Source organism: Nansenia antarctica (genome assembly GCF_963989245.1).
Source record: "Nansenia antarctica genome assembly, chromosome: 11".
Classification (NCBI taxonomy): Eukaryota; Metazoa; Chordata; class Actinopteri; order Argentiniformes; family Microstomatidae; genus Nansenia; species Nansenia antarctica.
Window position 1 is genome coordinate 27,112,948 of NC_137681.1, and position 19,628 is coordinate 27,132,575.

A 19,628-nucleotide genomic window follows, 5' to 3' on the forward strand; every position below is an offset into this window, starting at 1 on the left:
TTCGCTTTGCATTGCACCACTCACACACCTTTTCACACTTTCTCTACACGGTATACTATGTACACAAAGCTATTATCTATCTTTCTATCTCTATCCATCTCTCTATCCCTCTATCTCTCTATCGGTCTGTCTGTCTGTTTGTCTGTCTGTCTATCTATCTATCTATCCAACGATGACCTCTAAAAGAGACATTCCTCAATTTAATGGAACCAAGTTTCTTGTTGTTCTTGTTATCTGTTTGTTTGATGAATGATATAATCAGTGGTCGCTGATTTAAAGCTTTTACAATGTTTTGTGATTTATTTGACATAAGCATTTTACATTGATCACGTGAGTGCATAGATCTAATTGTGTGTGTGTGTGTGTGTGTGTGTGTGTGCGAGAGAGAGAAACTTGTATGCTTTTAAAGAATGAGTAAGGAAGTTTGTGACTGGAAACATTTATTATGTTGAGGATTGTGTTATTTGTTTAAAAAAAAAAAAGCTTTGTTTTGAAATCATGCTTTAGGAAAAGGCTGATTCTATTCACAGTGCTTGGTATATGTATGGATCTTCTCCTTTCATTGAGCGTCTGTGTAGCCTGACATTGTTAATCAGCTAATAAACCAATTGCGCAACTCTGATCTCTCCCATACTGACTCCTGTACTGCCTCCTCTTCATGACACTGACTTCTACTGTTGATGTCTGGGATGCTAGACACAGGGGCGGCTGTGGCTCAGGAGGTAGACGTCTAATGATTGCAAGGTCGGCGGTTCGAACCCTGGCTGGCCACATGTTGAGGTGTCCTTGGGCAAGACACTGAACCCCAAAATTGCTCCCAAGGAGCGGGCCGGCGCCTTGCATTGTAGCTTGCCGCCATCGGTGTGTGAATGTGTGTGTGAATGGGTGAATGAGAGGCCGTTGTAAAGCGCTTTGGAATAAGGCGCTGTATAAGTCAGTCTGTTTAGACTGTGTCCTCCTGGGGTTTGATGACTTTAAGCTAAACATAGGATAATGTGTCTTTGGGGCTGAAATGTAAAGCAAAACTAACTACGGGTTATTTATGCTAAGTGCAGTAGGCAGTAGCTAGTATCTAAGGCTAGTAAGCATTGATCTAACCTGGGGCGGCGGTAGCCTAGAGGTTAGAGAGCCCAGCTAGCAATCGGAAGGTTGCTGGTTCAATCCCCGCCTCAGGAGGGAGCTTCATGTGCCCTTGAGCAAGGCACTTAACCCCTAATTGCATGGCAATTAAAAAAAAATCCCCTGTCTGGTCAGCTAAACGTGTACTACAGGCATGTCACTTGGCATCTGTTATAGGAGGTAGAGAAGAATTTGACCAGCTCTGTTTATAATAGAGAGGATATCGAAATAAAACTAAATTATAAGCATTTTATAATAGTTACAGTGCAGTAATTAACCACTAGGTGGAAGCATTGACGCACCTCTGCGCAATTACGCACCAACTGGAAGAAGGAAGTGTTGTGTTGTCACATGTAGCAGACAGGCATCAGGCAATAGAAGTGAAACTTATCATTTATAGGTCGATTGACACGAATACAGATACAGTAAGGCTCTTTTGCTTGTGGATTCTAATAAACAAGATGAAGACCTGATCATCTGGCTGAGGTAAGTGCGCAGGAGAGAGGAGAGACTATCAAGTGTCCTAATAATGCTTATTAGTCAGGTTCCTTGGTTTCAGATTGAATAAGGACATGTCAGCATGTTATCAGCGATGTAGCACTAGAACTGTAGGTCTATCCTATAAAAACTAACCTAACCTATTTAAAACATTTTTTTAGGGAAGGCGATTAGTACATTCTACTACATTCTATGTAACTGAAGACTTCTCACATGGTATGAAATGATGACATGTCATTTTAAGTATTAGATATATATATATATATATATATATATATGTCACTTTCCTCCATTTCCATTACAATAACATTCCTCAGTCAACATGATTTCACAGCATATCACAGTATGTAGAGGTGGCTGTGTTGTACATAATAAAACTCGATTAAAAAAAACTCTAAACTATGGTATCTAATTACATAACCCAGTAGCAATCACCTGCTGTAGATAATAGACTTGTCAGTGGGGCTACTGTATAAGGTACTATATAAGGTCCTGGATGTCTATTGGTCTATCTTTAGTTTCTATTTGTATCTATTTTATTTTAACCTATTATTCAATTGTCATTTTATTTTGTTGTTGTTGTTTTGTGGTCTGAGCTGCTGTAACGCCTGAATTTCCCCTCTGGGATCAATAAAGTATCTGTCTGTCTGTCTGTCTGTCTGTCTGTCTACTTTATTTCAACCATGTCAAGATTCAAGATTGCTTTATTGTCTGTCACACAGTGACAGAAATTCTCCTTCGACAGGCAGAAGTGCAGCTCAAGAATACAGTTCCACATTAAAAACACACATAGGTCACCTACATTAATACATACAATAAAAACAGAGAGACATAGCAGTGTTTATAAAATATAGTGCCTATTTAAAAAGTCCAGTCATTTAAAAATAATAATTAAAAAAACAGTGTTATGGTTTAAAAAGCTAAAATGTTGTGGTTGTACAGGAAGACTTTGCCCTTCTCTGATTTTATAGAGGCAGTTTGAAGGTCTAAGGGAGTGTTATGGTGTATTATAGGTATTATAACTTTATTGTCCCTCAGAGGCGGTTTGTTGGTAGCGCTAGACCATATACATCTACTACTGTAGCGCAGCATATCTCTCACAGGTGCTTGGCTGTGTGACGACCTGCTTGGGCGATCTTTGAAGAGGGTTGAGACTAGTTCCTCGTGACGCCTGTGTTCTCTCTCTCTCTCTCTCTCTCACCACAGACAGGAGCTGAAGCGGGACCGTTACGTGGTCGCGTCATGGTGACTTTTGGACATTTGAGTCAGTCGATCGGGGGGGACACTGAGGCCCTTCAGCCCGGGGAGAAAGGCGGCGGAGACACGGAGAAGAAGAGGAGCCGGAGCCACTCCTTCGGCCCCTACGGCACCTTCGTGGGGGACAGCTGGGGGGGGGACCACGGCGACATCTGCCCCACCTGTAGAGGAATAGGACGCATTCCTAGAGGTATGTGGAATGGACTCACTTCTCTTGTTGGTGCCTGTTGGTCTAGCTCTATGGGCACGCTATGTACTGTATATTCCTTTTGAATTGTGCTGTATATACGCCATTTAGCTGACGCTTTTACCCAAAGCGACGCACATTGCAGTGAGTGCATCCATTTTTCAGTAAATGAGGTCCCAGGGAGAATCGAACCCACAACCTAAGCGCTGTTAGCGTTATCTTGTGTCAGTTACTACCATTCACTTCAACAGTAGTGGTTGTTGATGTTGATTCTTTGACTCTTGGGTTTTAAAGGCTTGATGAAGGCGTTTGGGGTTATGTTTTGTCATGCTAAAACATCTGTAATAATAATCCATCTGGGGATTGAGAGAAATGAAACTTTGTCACTTTCATTTATTGTTAAAATTATTGTAAAACTAAAAGACCACTATTTCTAGCTATGTTGTAATTCTCTCATCTGCCTGGGTTGTACTTTATTCTATGGGAGCATTTCCACTGGTATACAGTATATCACACACACACACACACACACACACACACACACACACACACACACACACTTACACGCAAATAACACCCTCTGTAACTGTACCTTCTAATTGTAACAGTTATTGTACGTTCACTTTCACTGTCATTCTGAATAAATAGCTTTCTGTTGTTCACTATGTCACTGAATAAATACCTGGTCATTTCTGTTGTTGTCTGTTTAGGCCACCAAGATAAGCTGGTCGCTGTGATACCCTGCACTGACCAAAGACTGAAACCCAGACGCACGTAAGACATGGGAGGGAGGGAGGGAGAGAGAGAGAAATGGGGGGGGGGAGAGAGAGAGAGCGAGAGAGAGAGACAGAGGGGGAGGAGAGAGAGAGAGGGGGGGAGAGAGTCAAAGAGAGATAGCTTGATCATCCATGTAATGTGGATGATTTAAATAATTATAATAATAATAATAATAATAATAATAACTTATTTGTATAGCACTTTTCCTGCAAACGTTGCAGCTCAAAGTGCTTTAATCATTATATATAATAATTTTTCAAATGATTTACCGTAGTCATTTAAAGGAAATATTTAAAAAATGGCTTGAATTGAAAATATTTGCTGAGGTTGCATCTGTAATGGTAGTGGTGGTCTAGTGGATAGTGAGTTGGACTTGTGATCGGAAGGTTGTAAATTCAAATCCCGCCTGAAACCACACCACTACTAGTGTGCCCTTGAGTAAGGCACTTAGCCCTCAGTTACTCCAGGGGGAATGTTCCTGTAAATCGCTTTGGATTAAAAGCGTCTGCTAAATGGCAAAATTATAAAATTATTGCATCTCTAATGTAAACTGTCAGTGCATTCCACAATTTGGGTGCATAAAATGAGAATGCAGCCTCACCAAATCTCTTTTCTTTGGTACAAATGATTGACTCATGAATGTGTGATTGTGTGAATGTACTGTATGTGTGATGCTGTGCATTCAGTAACCACATGGAGCCATGTGACTGTGTGTAGTGGTGTGTTTCATGGACATACTGTACTCTACATACATACAGTCAGTTATTTTATGGAGGCTCGTATAACTGCAGTGTGTGTCTCCCTCTCCCAGGATGTGCTACGTGTGTATCTCCATAGTGGTCAGCATCCTGGTCTGCTCTCTGATCCTGTTCTTCCTGTTCCCGCGGACCGTCTCCCTCACGCCCGTCTCCGTCCTCTCAGCCTTCGTCTACTTCGGGCCAGACAGCGTCAACTTCACCGTCACCGTAAGTGTTTGTGGTCACACAGCCCCATTAAACGTCAAAGACAGTCACAGGTCCTATGCTCATGTCGGCATGGGTTCTAATGCGGCCCATGCCCTGCTGACATGCCCTCCTTCTCTCCCTTCTTCTCCTTACTTTCCTGTCTGTCTTCACTGTATCTGTCCAATAAAATGAAAAATATGAGTGGGACTGCCTCTGACAGGATTGGCGAAATGTGACAGCAGCTGGTGAAAGCGGGAATAAGCTGGCAACCAATCTAAATGTTCTGACTTTTATTCTGATTTTTTTTTATTAATGTCAACGTCGTTGAAAATCAATGACACACTCGCTAGTCAATCCAAAAGAGTAATCCCCTCTACTCTACACTAACTACATAGTAGTGGGGGATTACTCACCGAATCCATTGCATTGCAGTGTTTTGGCTTGACTAGCGAGTGTGTCATTGATTTTCCATTGAAATGTATTTACATTTTTCAGAATAAAAGTCAGAACATTTCCTCCTTTGAGGCTAGGAGGAATCTGAACCAACCTGCTTCTGCTGCTCCAGTCCTCTCAGATCTGCCAGTGCAGGTGCCCTCTGTGTTCTGTTACCGGAGACCCATGTGACCATCTGACCTACACATTTCCTCCTCCAGAACAGCCTCAACATCAGCAATGAGAATTTCTTTGATGTTCAAATCCTGGAGCTGAACATTCAGATTCTGATCTTCCAGACAGTTGCTGGCTCCACCAAGATCTCCAATATGACAGCGGTCAAATCCGCTTCACAGAAGTCGGTGAGTTTAATACAGTGCTGCATAAATAATCATATAAAAATACCACAATTTAAGTACAAGTTGCATCCCCATATGAAATAGTTTCTCATTTGCTGTAATTGACTGTGTTATGTACTCCTACAGTATACCGTTGCCATTCACTTTGTCGTTGACGACCCTGACCTGATGTAAGCGTGACAATTTATTTCAAATATCAAAACTTTCTTTATGTAGCACATTTTATACACAGGTACAACACAATGTGCTTTACAGACGACATAAATAATGATTGGATTTGATTTGACCCTAACTGTGAAATGTGCTCAGTCTTCCCCATTACCATCATTACAGAAGGGAGAACATTATCTGTAGAACTGTCTTGAATTATTGCATGATTTTAGGCTTACATGTCTACAGTAACATTAACTAGATTCTGGATGTTAACAATAGATTTTCTGTTTCAGTAAATACTGCAAGTCAACGAATGGCAATGTTCACACCTTGCTCTTGCATTTGCAGTAAGTGTCACATTCTATTGTGTGTGTGTGTGTGTGTGTGTGTGTGTGTGTGTGTGTGTGTGTGTGTGTGTGTGTGTGTGTGTGTGTGTGTGTGTGCTTGTGTGTGTGTGTGTGCGTGCTTGTGTGTGTGTGTGTGTGTGTGTGTGTGTGTGTGTGTGTGTGTGTGTGTGCTTGTGTGTGTGTGTGTGTGTGTGTGTGTGTGTGTCTGTGTGTGTGTGTGCATTGCATTGCATTGCATCTGTTAGTAACTCCTCCTGCACATCCTGTACACACTATGTACTGGCCCGTTATCTTCACCTGAGACAAGAGAAATGATTAACATCCTGTTCCTCTTGCTGACGATTCTTGTCACTGTCCATGATTGTCTGTGATTGTCTGTGAATGTCTGTGATGGTTTTTGGTCTATTTGGTCTATTTTTGGTGTATTTGGTGTATTGATCGTCAACTCTCTCCCTCAACCACTCAGAGACTCACCCTCACTCCCCACTTTTAAATCCCACCTCAAAACCTACCTGTTCTCCCACGCCTACAGCCTCCCCTACCCCTAACCATCTCCCCCAACCCTACCACCCCCTCCCTCCCCTACCCCTACCCCTACCCATCTCCCCTAACCCTGCCACCCCCCTCCCCCCCTGACATGCATACAACCTCCCCTACCCCTACCCATCTCCCCTAACCCTGCCACCCCCCTGGACATGCATACAACCTCCCCTACCCCTAACCATCTCCCCTATCCCTACCACCCCCCCTCCCCGTTCGTTAACTCTGTGTTCTATGTGCTCATGTTATCTGTTGCTTGTTGTTTCTGTGTTTTCTGTTTGTCCCATATTGTCAGCGTGTTTGAGCCTCGGAAAAGCGCTATATAAATGTAATGAATTATTATTATTATTATTATCTTTCTCTGCCTCAAACTACCTCACATTTTACCATTTGAAAACCAAACACACATAATATGTATTTATAATATGTATAATAGTATTACAAAAACATTCATGTACATGAATAGAAACATTCAGGGCCGGTTTCACAGACAAGGCTTAAGCCTAGTCCTGGACTAAATCACACTTTCAATGTAAAATCTCCATTGAAGTTGCTTTTTAGTCTAGGATTAGGCTTAAGCCTTGTCTGTGAAACCGGCCCTCAGGATATTACACAATAATAAGTCCAGGACTTATTTCCATTGTGATCCTCATCGATACTCAACGCAGTGATCAGCATCAAACAAAAGTATGGGGTATATTAAACGGCGCATGTTGAGTCACAAACGGAGCATGTTGAGTCACGTACTCATGTGCTTTGTGTCTGTTTGAGATTAACCATTCTTAAGCAGTAACACTAGTAAGAGTAACCATTGACCTCCATTGTAGCTCATAAACCCATCTTCTGGTTTCCTGTAGACAATTAATGCATGTTCACACTGTCCTCTAAACCAAATAAACCAACTCAATTCACATCCGTTGATTCTCTATTCATGTAGAATAACCTACTGTAAGGTGTGGACCAAACATTTACAACTTTGCCCACATACAATCCTACTTGTTTACAGAGGCTTAACTCTGTGTGCATCTTAGGTCTCCAAGGGCTGCTTTCCTTCAGCTTCCTAGCATCCATCTTAAGTGGAGAATCTCCATTGACAGTTTATCTGTGCCTTAACTGCCTTCACACTAACAGCCATGGGTGGGGTCATTTGACCTTGTGAGTCAAACATTTTTGATATCTTTGCACTCGATCAAATTTCAGGACCTTCCTTTCATTACTTTTCCTAGATATGTGCGTTCTACCACCCAGTATCCTTACATTTTCAAAATCACATCCAGATAAGCTAGTTTAAAGCTATTTTGCAGTTTTTTCTGTGTAGGAGGCAGGCTAATTTACAAGGCGGCTAACTAGTGGTCGTTGTGTGTAAATAGCAGCTTCCCATTGTAAAGACTATGGTCATTTGACCCCCTGAGGCGGCTCTTATAGTAGGTGAAAAAGGCACGGCTGTTCTAGTGTTAATGAATCTGCCGCTTTGCCCTTTTCTGTTCCACAGGATGAAGCTGGACATGTCCTACCTGGCCCACTCAGAACAGATCTCCAGGGATGCATATGAGTACATTGACTGTGGAGCCAACACCACTGTCCCCCACCCCATCAATGATGTGTTGACTTGGAAAAAATAACTCAAATTGTTCTATTGTAGATCTTTATCATAACAATCATAAACGTCTATATGTTGGACCGCTCTGTACGCCCTGACATGATGATTTTTGAAAACATATGAATACATCTCAAGCAATGCTGTGTAATTGACTGCGTTGAGTCACTGGGAGTTAGGCCTATAAGGGAGTGAGTACATGAGGAGTACTGATCATGGTTGCCTTCATTTTGCACAGGGAGGAATTTGTCAGTGTGTTCATTTCCTGGACAGGGTTTAGGTCACTGAACCTTCCACACCTCCAGATATCTGTATCTATCTATCTATCTATCTATCTACCTATCTATCTATCTATCTATATATATATATCTATCTATCTACATGACTGGAATAGCATTCATATCATTACTACCGTGCACAAGTTTTAAAGAAAATGTCATGAGATGCTCTGTTAGTTTTTGTGGTCTGTTTATTTCCCCTGGTTGTTGTTCATGGATGTCCACTGTTAGGGCTGCTCTCTCCGTGTCTCTGTGTGTGATGGTGGGTGGGTGACAGCAACAGAGGTCACAGGTGTTGCCATGGCGAGCTTGTAACTGTAGGAGAGGTTGTGTGTTGCCATGGAGACTCAACTGTAGTCAACTGTAGGTGTCATCTCGTGGTCTGAGGATGTTGGACTTGGACCACACCACCACACACACCCACTCACCACTGCTGTGAGTACTGGATAGACTGCAGCACAGGAAACAACCATTGTTCAACAATGACAGTGCACTTTGTTCTTTTAGACCAACAAAAAAATAATCACTTTTGTTGTTGTGATTTCTTTTTTTTTTCCTTTTTTTTTTGTTACTGCATTTTCCTTACACCGCCTTTCATCATACTGTTATACATTGTTAGTCAAAGGGGAATTATAAGAATCACTTATCATTTTTTTCTACAGTTTGAATACTGTGAACGATTATCATCCTGACACCTGTGGTCCTTTAGTAGGGCTAGATTAGCAGAGGAGGAGAACTCAACTCACAGAGTATCTGTTGGCAATCTTGGCGCTGTACTGCTCCTTGCTGTTGCTGCTGTTGAGCACACATGTGCAGGTGACAGACTCTGAAAGATAAGAGAAGACCATATTCACTCAGATGTCAATATTCACTCAGTTGACTCAGACCAGAGAGTATTTGATTGAAGGCCCTGTTTAAATACTTATATCCTTGAAGTTACTGATCTAACATGACTGGGTTGGTCATATTCCACATTGTTGTTTTCACCAATGAAGTCATGTCAGGACCAGCGATTACCTCAAGGAAGGAAGGAAGGAAGGAAGGAAGGAAGGAAGGAAGGATGGAAGGGAGGAAGGAAGGAAGGAAGGAAGGCAGGAAGGAAGGATACATTTCAATAGTATGTGAACATGGCCGTGTTCATCCAGTACGTGTATGAGTTGGTGATAAAGCTTTACCGCAAGGTCTCTCCAAGACCGCAGCCTCAGGGGAGAGGACTGGCACAGCGGAGGGCACCTCAGAACCAGGCTCCACAGCAGCTGGTACCCATGTCCCCTTCTAGACACACAACAGAGAAGAGAACATGTCCATTACTAAACCTGCCTCTTTATTGTTTTTAGTTTATTTAACCTTCATTTAACCAGGAGGTCCCTTGAGATTCAAATCTCTTTTTCGCGAGAGAGACCTGGCCAAGAAAGCACACCAGACAGTAAAGATACAAAAGTCACAAAATACACAATACTAGTATGTTGATAGCTGTTGTGGATAGTACATGCTGTTTTGTATATCTTATGGACATGTAAAGCAAGTCATCTAGAGTAGCATTGTCACGTTGACTGAAAGGACCCCCCAGGACCAAGCTCCGCACCATGGGGGATCGGGCATTCTGCTGGGCTGCTCCCAGGCTGTGGAGTGCTCTCCCTGACCACCTAAGGGCACCACAGACTGTGGATGCTTTTAAATTATGCTTTTTATTAGCCTTTTTATTGAAATTGTTATTCTTGGCACTTTCTTGTTTTTAATCTGTAGCACTTTGAGATTTCCAAATGTAAAGTGCATTACAAATAAAATGTATTAGTATTATTATTATTATTATTATGATGATGATGATTGTAAGAGTCATCAGAGAGCAGCTCATACGGTGTTATCGCTGACGGGTGGAGGACTGCTGTCCCTCGCCTTCTGAGCGACCAACAACCGCTTGGTGATTATGTCCTGCCTGCGCCTTGCCTCCCAGTGCATAGCTGCCATGTTCCAGCACCCTGGGGGAGAGGGAAGCCTTCTCGTTAGGATTACCACACAAATGTGAGCCTGCTGACAATCCTGACTGTTGATATACTGAAGCCTCCTATATTAGTAGAAGTAAAAAAAAAAGCCACAGCTTTAAATGAAAAAAATCAAATAAACTCACGACGACTGCCAATGGCCGCTGGCCTGAGCTAGATTACTCTTCCTGCTACGACTGGTGAATTGATGATTCACTTGCTTAGTCAAATGTATCGATTGTAAGTCGCTTTGGAATAAGGCGTCTGATAAATGCCAAAAATGTAAACGTAAATGTAAATGTGTAGGTGATATGAAATGACAAAACATTGCTGAACTTTGTGTGTATGTGACCGAATCTGAAATAAAGACAAACATAATCCACGATTTCCCCTGTGTTGATTTCTTATCTCTATATGAGGTGGAAATATGACTTGCCTGTTATGTATGACCCTCTGCTCACAGAGAAAGGACAGCAGGTAGTGAAAACAGCTCTGACCTCCTCACTGTCCTCCAAATCTAAACAAGTTGATGTGTCGCTCGGCAACCTCCATTGTGACATCACAGGAGGATTCTGAAACAAAATTGGCGCATTTTCACCTGATTTCCTTTGGGTAAAATCAGTATGAGCCGTCCTAGTGTAGATTTAGAACAGCTTTTTCTGACTCCAAATAGCCAATTTCTTTCCAAATATTGATCCAAGTGGTACAGACGGACACAAGGTGTCACCAAAGTCTGGAACATGTCAGATATCTGGTGGTTGCTGTCGGCTTAGACTGGATCTGTAGTTTCTCTTAGCCCAGCGTCCCAAGTTGCACTAAATGAGTGATTCATAAAAATAATTCATGACTGAACTGAAAATATTAAATATTAATGTCGTGAAGAGGAAATGACCCAATACAGAGGTTATGAAAAAAAGTGAAACAGCTGTGGTCTCTCATGTGTAATGCATTGAGATGTGGTATAGCGTCTTCATTCAAAATGTAGGCCTATATTATTACATGTGTACACATGTCACAGCATTAAAGTGTTTGTTTGTTTGCACTTTTATATCAAAAAATAAATAAAAAAACATGTATTTTAATGTTAGTTGATTAATCTATATAACACTTCTTGTTTAAAGAGTGATTCTTATGTTATTTAGTTATTTTGTTTATATAATTGTTATTGTGTGTGTTATTGATTATTATTGTTCTATTATTGTTTTTATGCTGTGTGGATATGTTAAAGGCCTTTGAGCTGCAACGTTTGCAGGAAAGTGCTATACAAATAAACGCTATTATAATAATAATAATTATTATATAATAGTGTGACTATTATTATTATTATTATTATTATTATTAAGTGAAGCAATGTGACCAGCAGAGGGAGTCTAACCAGGGTGCAGATTCCTCCGTGACGTCACTTCGGGTTGTTGTTGTAGGTCTTGCGCGCGGAGCCACTTCGACGCTCCGTCAGAGCACGCGAGGAGCGGACCTGTGCTGCGCGTGCGGAGAGTGCATTGCGTTATTTGTTGGAAAAAGAGTGTGTGGATCTATTGCTGCAACTCGGAGGACGTCTGTTCAAGAGAAAGCCTGAAAGGTAAATGAATACTTTGGAAACAAATACACATGTTAGAAATCATGTTCCATTCCAAGTTAGAATTAATATGATTTTGCAGAGAGCATTTTTTTCCCCCGCACATTTAAATTATTAATATGAACTGTAGTGAATTGTAAACTGCGGTGACATCTGCCCAAGGATATATTCAGCAGCGTCATGCAGGTAACATATCTACCCGGCTTTGACAGGCTACAGTAGGATGCATGCATGGCATTTCTGCAGATGTCTGCAGTATTCCTGCTCTCACTTATTTCAGGCTGTGGATGACAGAAGAACCAACATTGTAGCGCTTTTCTCATGCGCAGAAATATTACAGCACAGTTGGATGTTTATCTAGAAGGCTTTGCAGAATGTATCCTGTCCGTGTACATCCTTACCTGACAGACATCACTCTCCTCACAACAACACCAGGATTACAACTGCAATCAAAACCCGCTGACAGGCTGTTTTCAGCAATGCAGTATACACATGAATAGATGCATGGCACAGAATCCCATTTGAAATCAATCTGCCTTTAAGAAAGCCATTTGGGTTTAGCGGATTAAGGGATTAGACGGGGCACACAGCGAGCACCACCTCAGGCCACCGATCACAATGACATGTGAGTTTGTGACCGCAGCCTCGTCTTAAAAACGAGCACATTTATTGTTTGGATCAATTCATAATAATAAAAAAAGATCTTGTCTGGCTGTTGAGCGTCATCATGTCTCTGGTTGTGAGCCTGTGCAAATACACTGCCCTTTGAAGTGTGACTTTTATTTCTGTGTAGGCTACTACTGTATGTTTTTGTTTTTTTAATATATATATATTTATTCAAAACCAGAGCTCAAAATGTTACTTGGTTACTTGCACATTGCATTAAGCATTAGTATTGTGATGGATGAACACTGTTAAGTAATGTGGTTTGTTGGTTAACCGTATTAGGAAAATCATTGATTATTGTGGTGCACTGTGGCAGGGCAGATAGCAGGGCTCCGTCTGCCCTGGTCATTGGTATCTAATGACAGTTTCCCACCTATGATGGTGATATCCCTTGTTTATTATTGTGCAATAGTGTAGTAGAGGTTATCTGCCGGGTCAGGAAGGTCCCGTGGGGGGGGCAGTATAGCTTCCGGGTTAGTCTAATGTGGGGAACGGCCATGCTCTGTAATGCTCTGCACTTATTACTATAAACCAGTTAATGTTTACCCGCTGTCCGCTCATCATTATTATATTAGGAAGATATCACATCTGGCGACGAGATAAACGGTGAACTTGAAGGAAGTTGTGGAAAAGACGAACAACTTGTGAGTTCTAGAACGCGGACAACTCGGCTAATGTCGGAGGACGAGGGAGCTAATAGTGATAACCCAGACGTCGAGATGGCTACCATGATGGTCGGAACACTCACTGCTTTTGACAGTAACACCCAGACGTGGGAGGAGTATGTCGAAGTTTTGGGACATTTTTTCATTGCAAATGGGATTGCGGATGCGGATAGGAAGCGGGCAATATTGCTAAGCTCTGTAGGCAGTCGGACATACAGGTTAATGAGGAACTTGTTAAGCCCGGACAAGCCTGGTGAGAAGACATATGACGTCTTGACCGCACTGCTTCAGTCGCATTATAACCCGAAGCCCAGCGAGATAGTCCAAAGATTTAAATTTAATTCAAGGATTAGAGCGGCAAAGGAAACTGTGACGGAGTATGTGGCAGTACTAAGAGAGCTGGCTCAACATTGCAACTACGGTGACAAATTGAAAGAGATGCTACGCGACAGGCTCGTATGTGGCATAGCAGATGATCGCATACAGCGGAGATTGTTGGCGGAGGCGGAGCTAACGTTCGACAGAGCCTTGACAGTCGCGCAAGCCATGGAAACTGCAAATAGGGATGTGCAGGATCTGCAGTTGGGACCGAGAACGCTGGACAGTACTGTGAGTAAAGCTGTACCCCATGAGCCAGTGTATAATGTGAAGGAAAAACAGAAGTGGCAAGGACAAACAACTCCATTGTTGGCATGTTATAGATGTGGGGGTGAACATATGGCAAGGGACTGTCGTTTTCTCAATGAAAAGTGCCATGGCTGTGGGAAAAATGGGCATGTGAAGAAAATGTGCAAATCCTCAACTCCGGATCAACTTAAGCTTAAGGGAGGAGGGAAGTACAAGCAAAAGAGTTTTAGAAATGATAAAAAGCAGTCTGCCCATCACATAAGTGAATCTCCTGAGAATGTTTCAAGCGACGAAGATGTGTTTACTATGTACAATCTAACAGAGTCCAAGTTAACAAAAGTTGATCCCATTACCACACAGCTTAACATAAATGAGAGTACTGTTAAATTTGAAGTGGATACTGGCTGCAGTGTGACAATCTTGACAAAGACTGAATATGCCAAGCTATGGACAGCAGGGGGCACAAAACAGCTGCAGGATTGCTCAGTGACTCTGAAAACGTATACAGGTGAAAAAGTACCTACACTGGGAGTAGCAGAAGTGACTGTAAAGTACAGAGACCAAGTAAAACAGCTACCAGTAGTGGTCGTAGCAGGCACAGGACCCAACCTGTTAGGCAGGGGATGGATCAAAGAGCTAGGAATGAACTGTGTGCTGGTGAATAAAATGGAGCAGCTACAACTGACATTACAGGATGTGCTAAAGCAACATGAGGATGTGTTCAAAGAGGAACTGGGAACCTGGGTAGGCCCACCAGCGAAAATCTATGTCAAGGAAGGCGTTGCCCCAAAGTTCTATAAACCTAGACCAGTCCCCTACGCCATGAGGAAGAAGGTGGAGATCGAGTTAGAGAGACTCACAGACCAGGGAATTATTGAACCAGTGAAGTTCTCTGAGTGGGCAGCACCGATCGTGCCTGTGTTAAAGTCTGATAATTCAGTGCGCATATGTGGAGACTACAAAGTCACTGTCAACCAGGTGTCGAAGCTCGAGCAGTATCCAATCCCAAGATTGGAGGACTTGTTTGAAAAGTTGTCCGACGGGGAGAAGTTCAGCAAACTGGACCTGAGCCATGCGTATCAACAGGTGACACTTGATGAAGCATCCAAGCCATATGTCACTATTAACACGCACAAAGGTCTTTTTCAGGTGAATCGTCTTCCATTCGGGGTCTCCTCCAGCCCAGCAATTTTTCAAAGGATGATGGAGAGTCTGGTGGCCGGCATTCCAAATGTGGCCGTCTATCTGGATGACATTTTGCTGACGGGGCGGAGCGACCAAGATCACCTGGCCACACTAAACCAGGTGTTGACGCGGCTCCAGGAAGCTGGCCTTCGTCTGAAACGCAACAAGTGTGCATTCATGGAACAGGAAGCAGAGTTCCTAGGACATAAGGTGGACGCCTCGGGATTACATCCTCTACCACACAAGGTCAGTGCCATACAGAAGGCACCAGCACCGACCAATGTCACAGAACTGAGAGCATACCTTGGCCTACTCAACTACTACAACTGCCAAACCTGTCAACATTGTTATCGCCTTTACATGAACTGTTGAGGAAAGAGACAACATGGAAATGGGAGAAAAAACAGGAGAGAGCTTTTGAGGAGTCGAAGCGACTTATGCAGTCATCTAAGGTGTTAATGCATTATGACAGCCAAAAAGATCTGATCCTGTCATGCGATGCTTCTCCGTATGGAGTGGGGGCGGTGTTGTCACATCGCATGCCAGATGGACAGGAGAGGCCCATCAGCTTCATGTCGCGGACACTGACGTCGGCTGAATCCAACTATTCACAACTGGACAAGGAAGGTCTGGCGGTGATGTTTGGCATCCAGCGCTTTCATAAATATGTATATGGAAGGAAGTTCGTCATTTGCACTGACCACAAACCCTTACTATCTCTCTTCAATGAGATGAAAGCTGTGCCTCAAATGGCATCCCCTCGTATTCAGCGGTGGGCAGTAACGTTGCTAGCGTATGAGTACGAGATTGTTTACAAGCCAGGGAAATACCACAGCAATGCAGATGCCCTGAGTCGACTCCCTCTGCCTCATCAGTCCACAGAGAGAGAGCAAGAAGAACGAGTGCTGATGATGGAGAATGTGACCCTCGTCTCGGCAGCGGAAATGAGGAAATGGACAAGCAGGGACCCTGTGTTGTCCAGAGTGACAGAGTTTGTCCAACATGGTTGGCCGTCACAAGTCCCAGACCCAGCTTTCCAACCGTATGCTGTTAGGAAAACAGAGTTAAGTGTGCAAGATGGCTGCGTACTGTGGGGCTCACGGGTGGTGGTGCCGCCGCCTGGACGAGACGCTTTGTTACAGCAGCTACATCAAGGTCACATTGGCATCACAAGAATGAAAGCCTTGGGGCGGAGCTACTTCTGGTGGCCAAAGTTGGATGCGGACATCGAGGCTGTAGTCAAGAGATGTGTCACATGCCAAGAACACCGCAACTCGCCAGCTCCAGCACCACTTCACCCATGGGAGTGGCCAAGCAAACCATGGCAAAGGCTGCACATTGATTATGCAGGTCCGTTTATGGGACACATGTTTTTGATCCTGATGGACGCGCATTCAAAATGGATGGATGCTTACCCGGTGACAGCCTCGACTTCAGCCATCACCATTGAATGTCTACGGAAGAGCTTCAGCATTCAGGGGCTACCAGAGACAATTGTGTCTGATAATGGCTCATGTTTTGTAAGCACGGAATTCAAACAATTTATGCAGAAAAATGGCATTGAGCACATCACCTCTGCTCCCTATCATGCTTCCTCCAATGGCTGTGCTGAGCGTGCAGTCCAGACATTCAAGTCAATGATGAAAAAGGCAGGTGAAGGGAGCATCAACACTAAGGTGTCAAGAGTGTTGTTTAGTTATCGCATTACACCACAGTCCACCACAGGGCTGTCGCCTGCTGAAATGTTGCAAGGTCGAAAGTTAAGATCCACACTCGACCAAATTCATCCAGACCGTCGAACAAGGGTGGAACGAAAACAAGGCATCCAAAAGAAGCATCATGACAAGCAAGTTACAGGGAGAAGTTTCCAGGAGGGGGACACAGTGATCACAAGGAACTTCAGTCATGGGCCTAAGTGGATACCTGGGATCATAATCAAAATCACAGGTCCTGTTTCCTATAAGGTCATGCTGGGAGATGGCAACATTGTGCGCAGACACGTCGACCAGACACTGGCCAGACCTGAGGACAAGGACTTGATGGACCCGAAGATTAGAGACCCTCCGGGGCTGCCTGAATTGCCATCAGCAGCTGTTGCAATGTCAGATAATTCCATTCCTGAGGGAAACAGCTGTGTTCCAGGGGAAAACTCTCCCGGACCTGCAGAACCTGCTCCGGACAAGTCGGGAACATTAGTGACTGACAACCTACCTCCAGGCACGCCAGTGCAGTCACAACAGCGGATCACTCCTGTGCGACAGTCGCATAGAAGAGTGTCCAGGCCAAGTTATTTGAAGGACTTTGATGTTTAAAATATATATATATATATATAGGGAAGGGGACAGTTAATGGTAGTTATGCACAGGTAGTTGTTTTGTTTCATGGAGTATATACTGTGTGGGTATTTGTTTTTGGATTTTATTAGAAGAAGCTCATAGCTTAAGGGGGGAGGAATGTAGTAGAGGTTATCTGCCGGGTCAGGAAGGTCCCGTGGGGGGGCAGTATAGCTTCCGGGTTAGTCTAATGTGGGGAACGGCCATGCTCTGTAATGCTCTGCACTTATTACTATAAACCAGTTAATGTTTACCCGCTGTCCGCTCATCATTATTATATTAGGAAGATATCACAAATAGTGTCTCAACTACAGTGATACCTAAAAGTACAAACGCATTGTCTCTTCATTAAATATTAACTCAACGTCATGTTTGTGTTTTGATAAGGTCACTCGGGTTCCCCTGCCCTCCAGCCTACCTCCTCCTCCGCTGAAGAAGAAGAAGAAGAAGAAGAAGAAGAAAGAAAGGAGCAAATGCCAAACTATTAACAGGATTACCCCCGGGAAATCCACGCTACCACCTCACTTCACCTCACTCTCCCCAGGTGAGAGAGAGAGAGAGAGAGAATCTCAGTTTGTCACCATGGGCAACCAGCTGACCGAGATCGCCCCCAACACTCCGTTCCTGCCCAGCTTCCAGTCGCTACACGTGGTCGTCATCGGCCTGGACTCGGCGGGTAAGACCTCGCTGCTCTACAGACTGAAGCTGAAGGAGTTCGTCAAGACCATCCCCACCAAGGGCTTCAACACGGAGAAGGTCAAAGTGGCGGTGGGCAACTCCCCCCGGGGGATCACCTTCCAGGTGTGGGACGTGGGAGGCCAGGAGAAGCTCCGGCCCCTGTGGAAGTCGTACACGCGCCGCACGGACGGCATGGTGTTCGTGGTGGACTCCACCGAGGCCGAGCGCATGGAGGAGGCCAAGGTGGAGCTCCATAAGATCACCCGCACCTCGGAGAACCAGGGGGTGCCGGTCCTGGTGCTGGCCAACAAGCAGGACCTGGAGGCGGCGCTGTCGGTGGGCGAGGTGGAAAAGGCGCTGGCGGTCCACGAACTGAGCGCGTCGACGCTGAGCCACGTGCAGAGCTGCAGCGCCGTGGACGGACGGGGCCTCCAGACGGGTTTGGAGAAGCTGTACGAGATGATCCTGAAGAGGAAGAAGATGGTGAAACACAGCAAAACTAGGAAACGGTGAGACTTTGAGGGTTTCTTCCACCGAGGAGGAGGCAGTCCTGGGGGTCAGATACTTGTGCCAAATACTGGAGAGTGAGTTTTCAAGGTGTGCTTCCTTTTTAGTTCGCTTGGAGTTTGGGACTTTTTCGTAAAGACTCCATGGGGTTCCACTGCAGACCGACTTAATACACAGTATTTGATAGTATTTGACACATGTATTTGACGCAGGTGTGCGGCCAAAAAGACATTTCATCTACTGATGATGAGACTCTTTATTGAGCAGAGGAAGAGTCCTTTCGAATGGAGGGCTATTTGGACAACAAAGGAACACTTCCAGATGGGCCCTAGGGGTCAACGCAAATGGATTTGACCTTAATGTGACATGCAGCAGTATTTATACGCTGTGTGTCTTTCATACGTTCTATGAGCCCAGCAGCTGCCCTTTGTATAGCAGGAATACACAACACTGAGGATAGACTCTAGCTACCACAAGATTATACCCTGCACAAAGTTGGTCTCACTCACTTGTTTTTCCTCTCTCCACAACAAAGTGTTATTGTTATCCTGAACTTTGAACTCTTCTGTCTTTGTATGTATTTGTGTTCAAATAAGGACACCTATTTTTAATGCTATCAGTTGGAGGTGTTGGTATAGGAGAAGACACCAAGGCTTTGGATAAATTGTATTTATTTTGATAGCATCGGAGTAGAACGATCCTAAGTGCATTCCCCTCACAACACAGAGGTTACGTTTCAGCTGAATGAACAGACTGTTTTTACAAAGTTGTTAACATTTTTGTAACACTGAAAAGTTAATAAATCAAAGCACTGTCTTGAATACGAATTTCTGTGTTCGTCAATCTATCCGTCGAATTGCTAGGGAAGGATAGATTCAAAGTGAACAAATGACGTTGCGTACATTTAAAGGGCATATGCCT

The 19,628-nt window shown here is 43.8% G+C and overlaps 2 protein-coding genes across 2 annotated transcripts; both read left to right on the forward strand.

Moving 5' to 3' along the window:
- Positions 1–1,465: 1,465 nt before the first annotated feature.
- On the forward strand, positions 1,466–8,235 carry tmem106a (transmembrane protein 106A; the record flags this gene model as incomplete). Its single annotated transcript, XM_080542541.1, has 8 exons — positions 1,466–1,605; positions 2,824–3,064; positions 3,772–3,835; positions 4,650–4,803; positions 5,436–5,576; positions 5,700–5,743; positions 6,020–6,073; positions 8,106–8,235. Exons 2-8 carry the CDS (start codon positions 2,860–2,862, stop codon positions 8,233–8,235), a joined length of 792 nt encoding a protein of 263 aa, XP_080398667.1. The 5' UTR covers positions 1,466–1,605; positions 2,824–2,859.
- A 9,869-nt stretch (positions 8,236–18,104) lies between these two features.
- On the forward strand, positions 18,105–18,713 carry arl4d (ADP-ribosylation factor-like 4D; the record flags this gene model as incomplete). The annotated part of the gene is made up of 1 exon (XM_080541729.1): positions 18,105–18,713. One exon carries the CDS (start codon positions 18,105–18,107, stop codon positions 18,711–18,713), a length of 609 nt encoding a protein of 202 aa, XP_080397855.1.
- Positions 18,714–19,628: the final 915 nt, after the last annotated feature.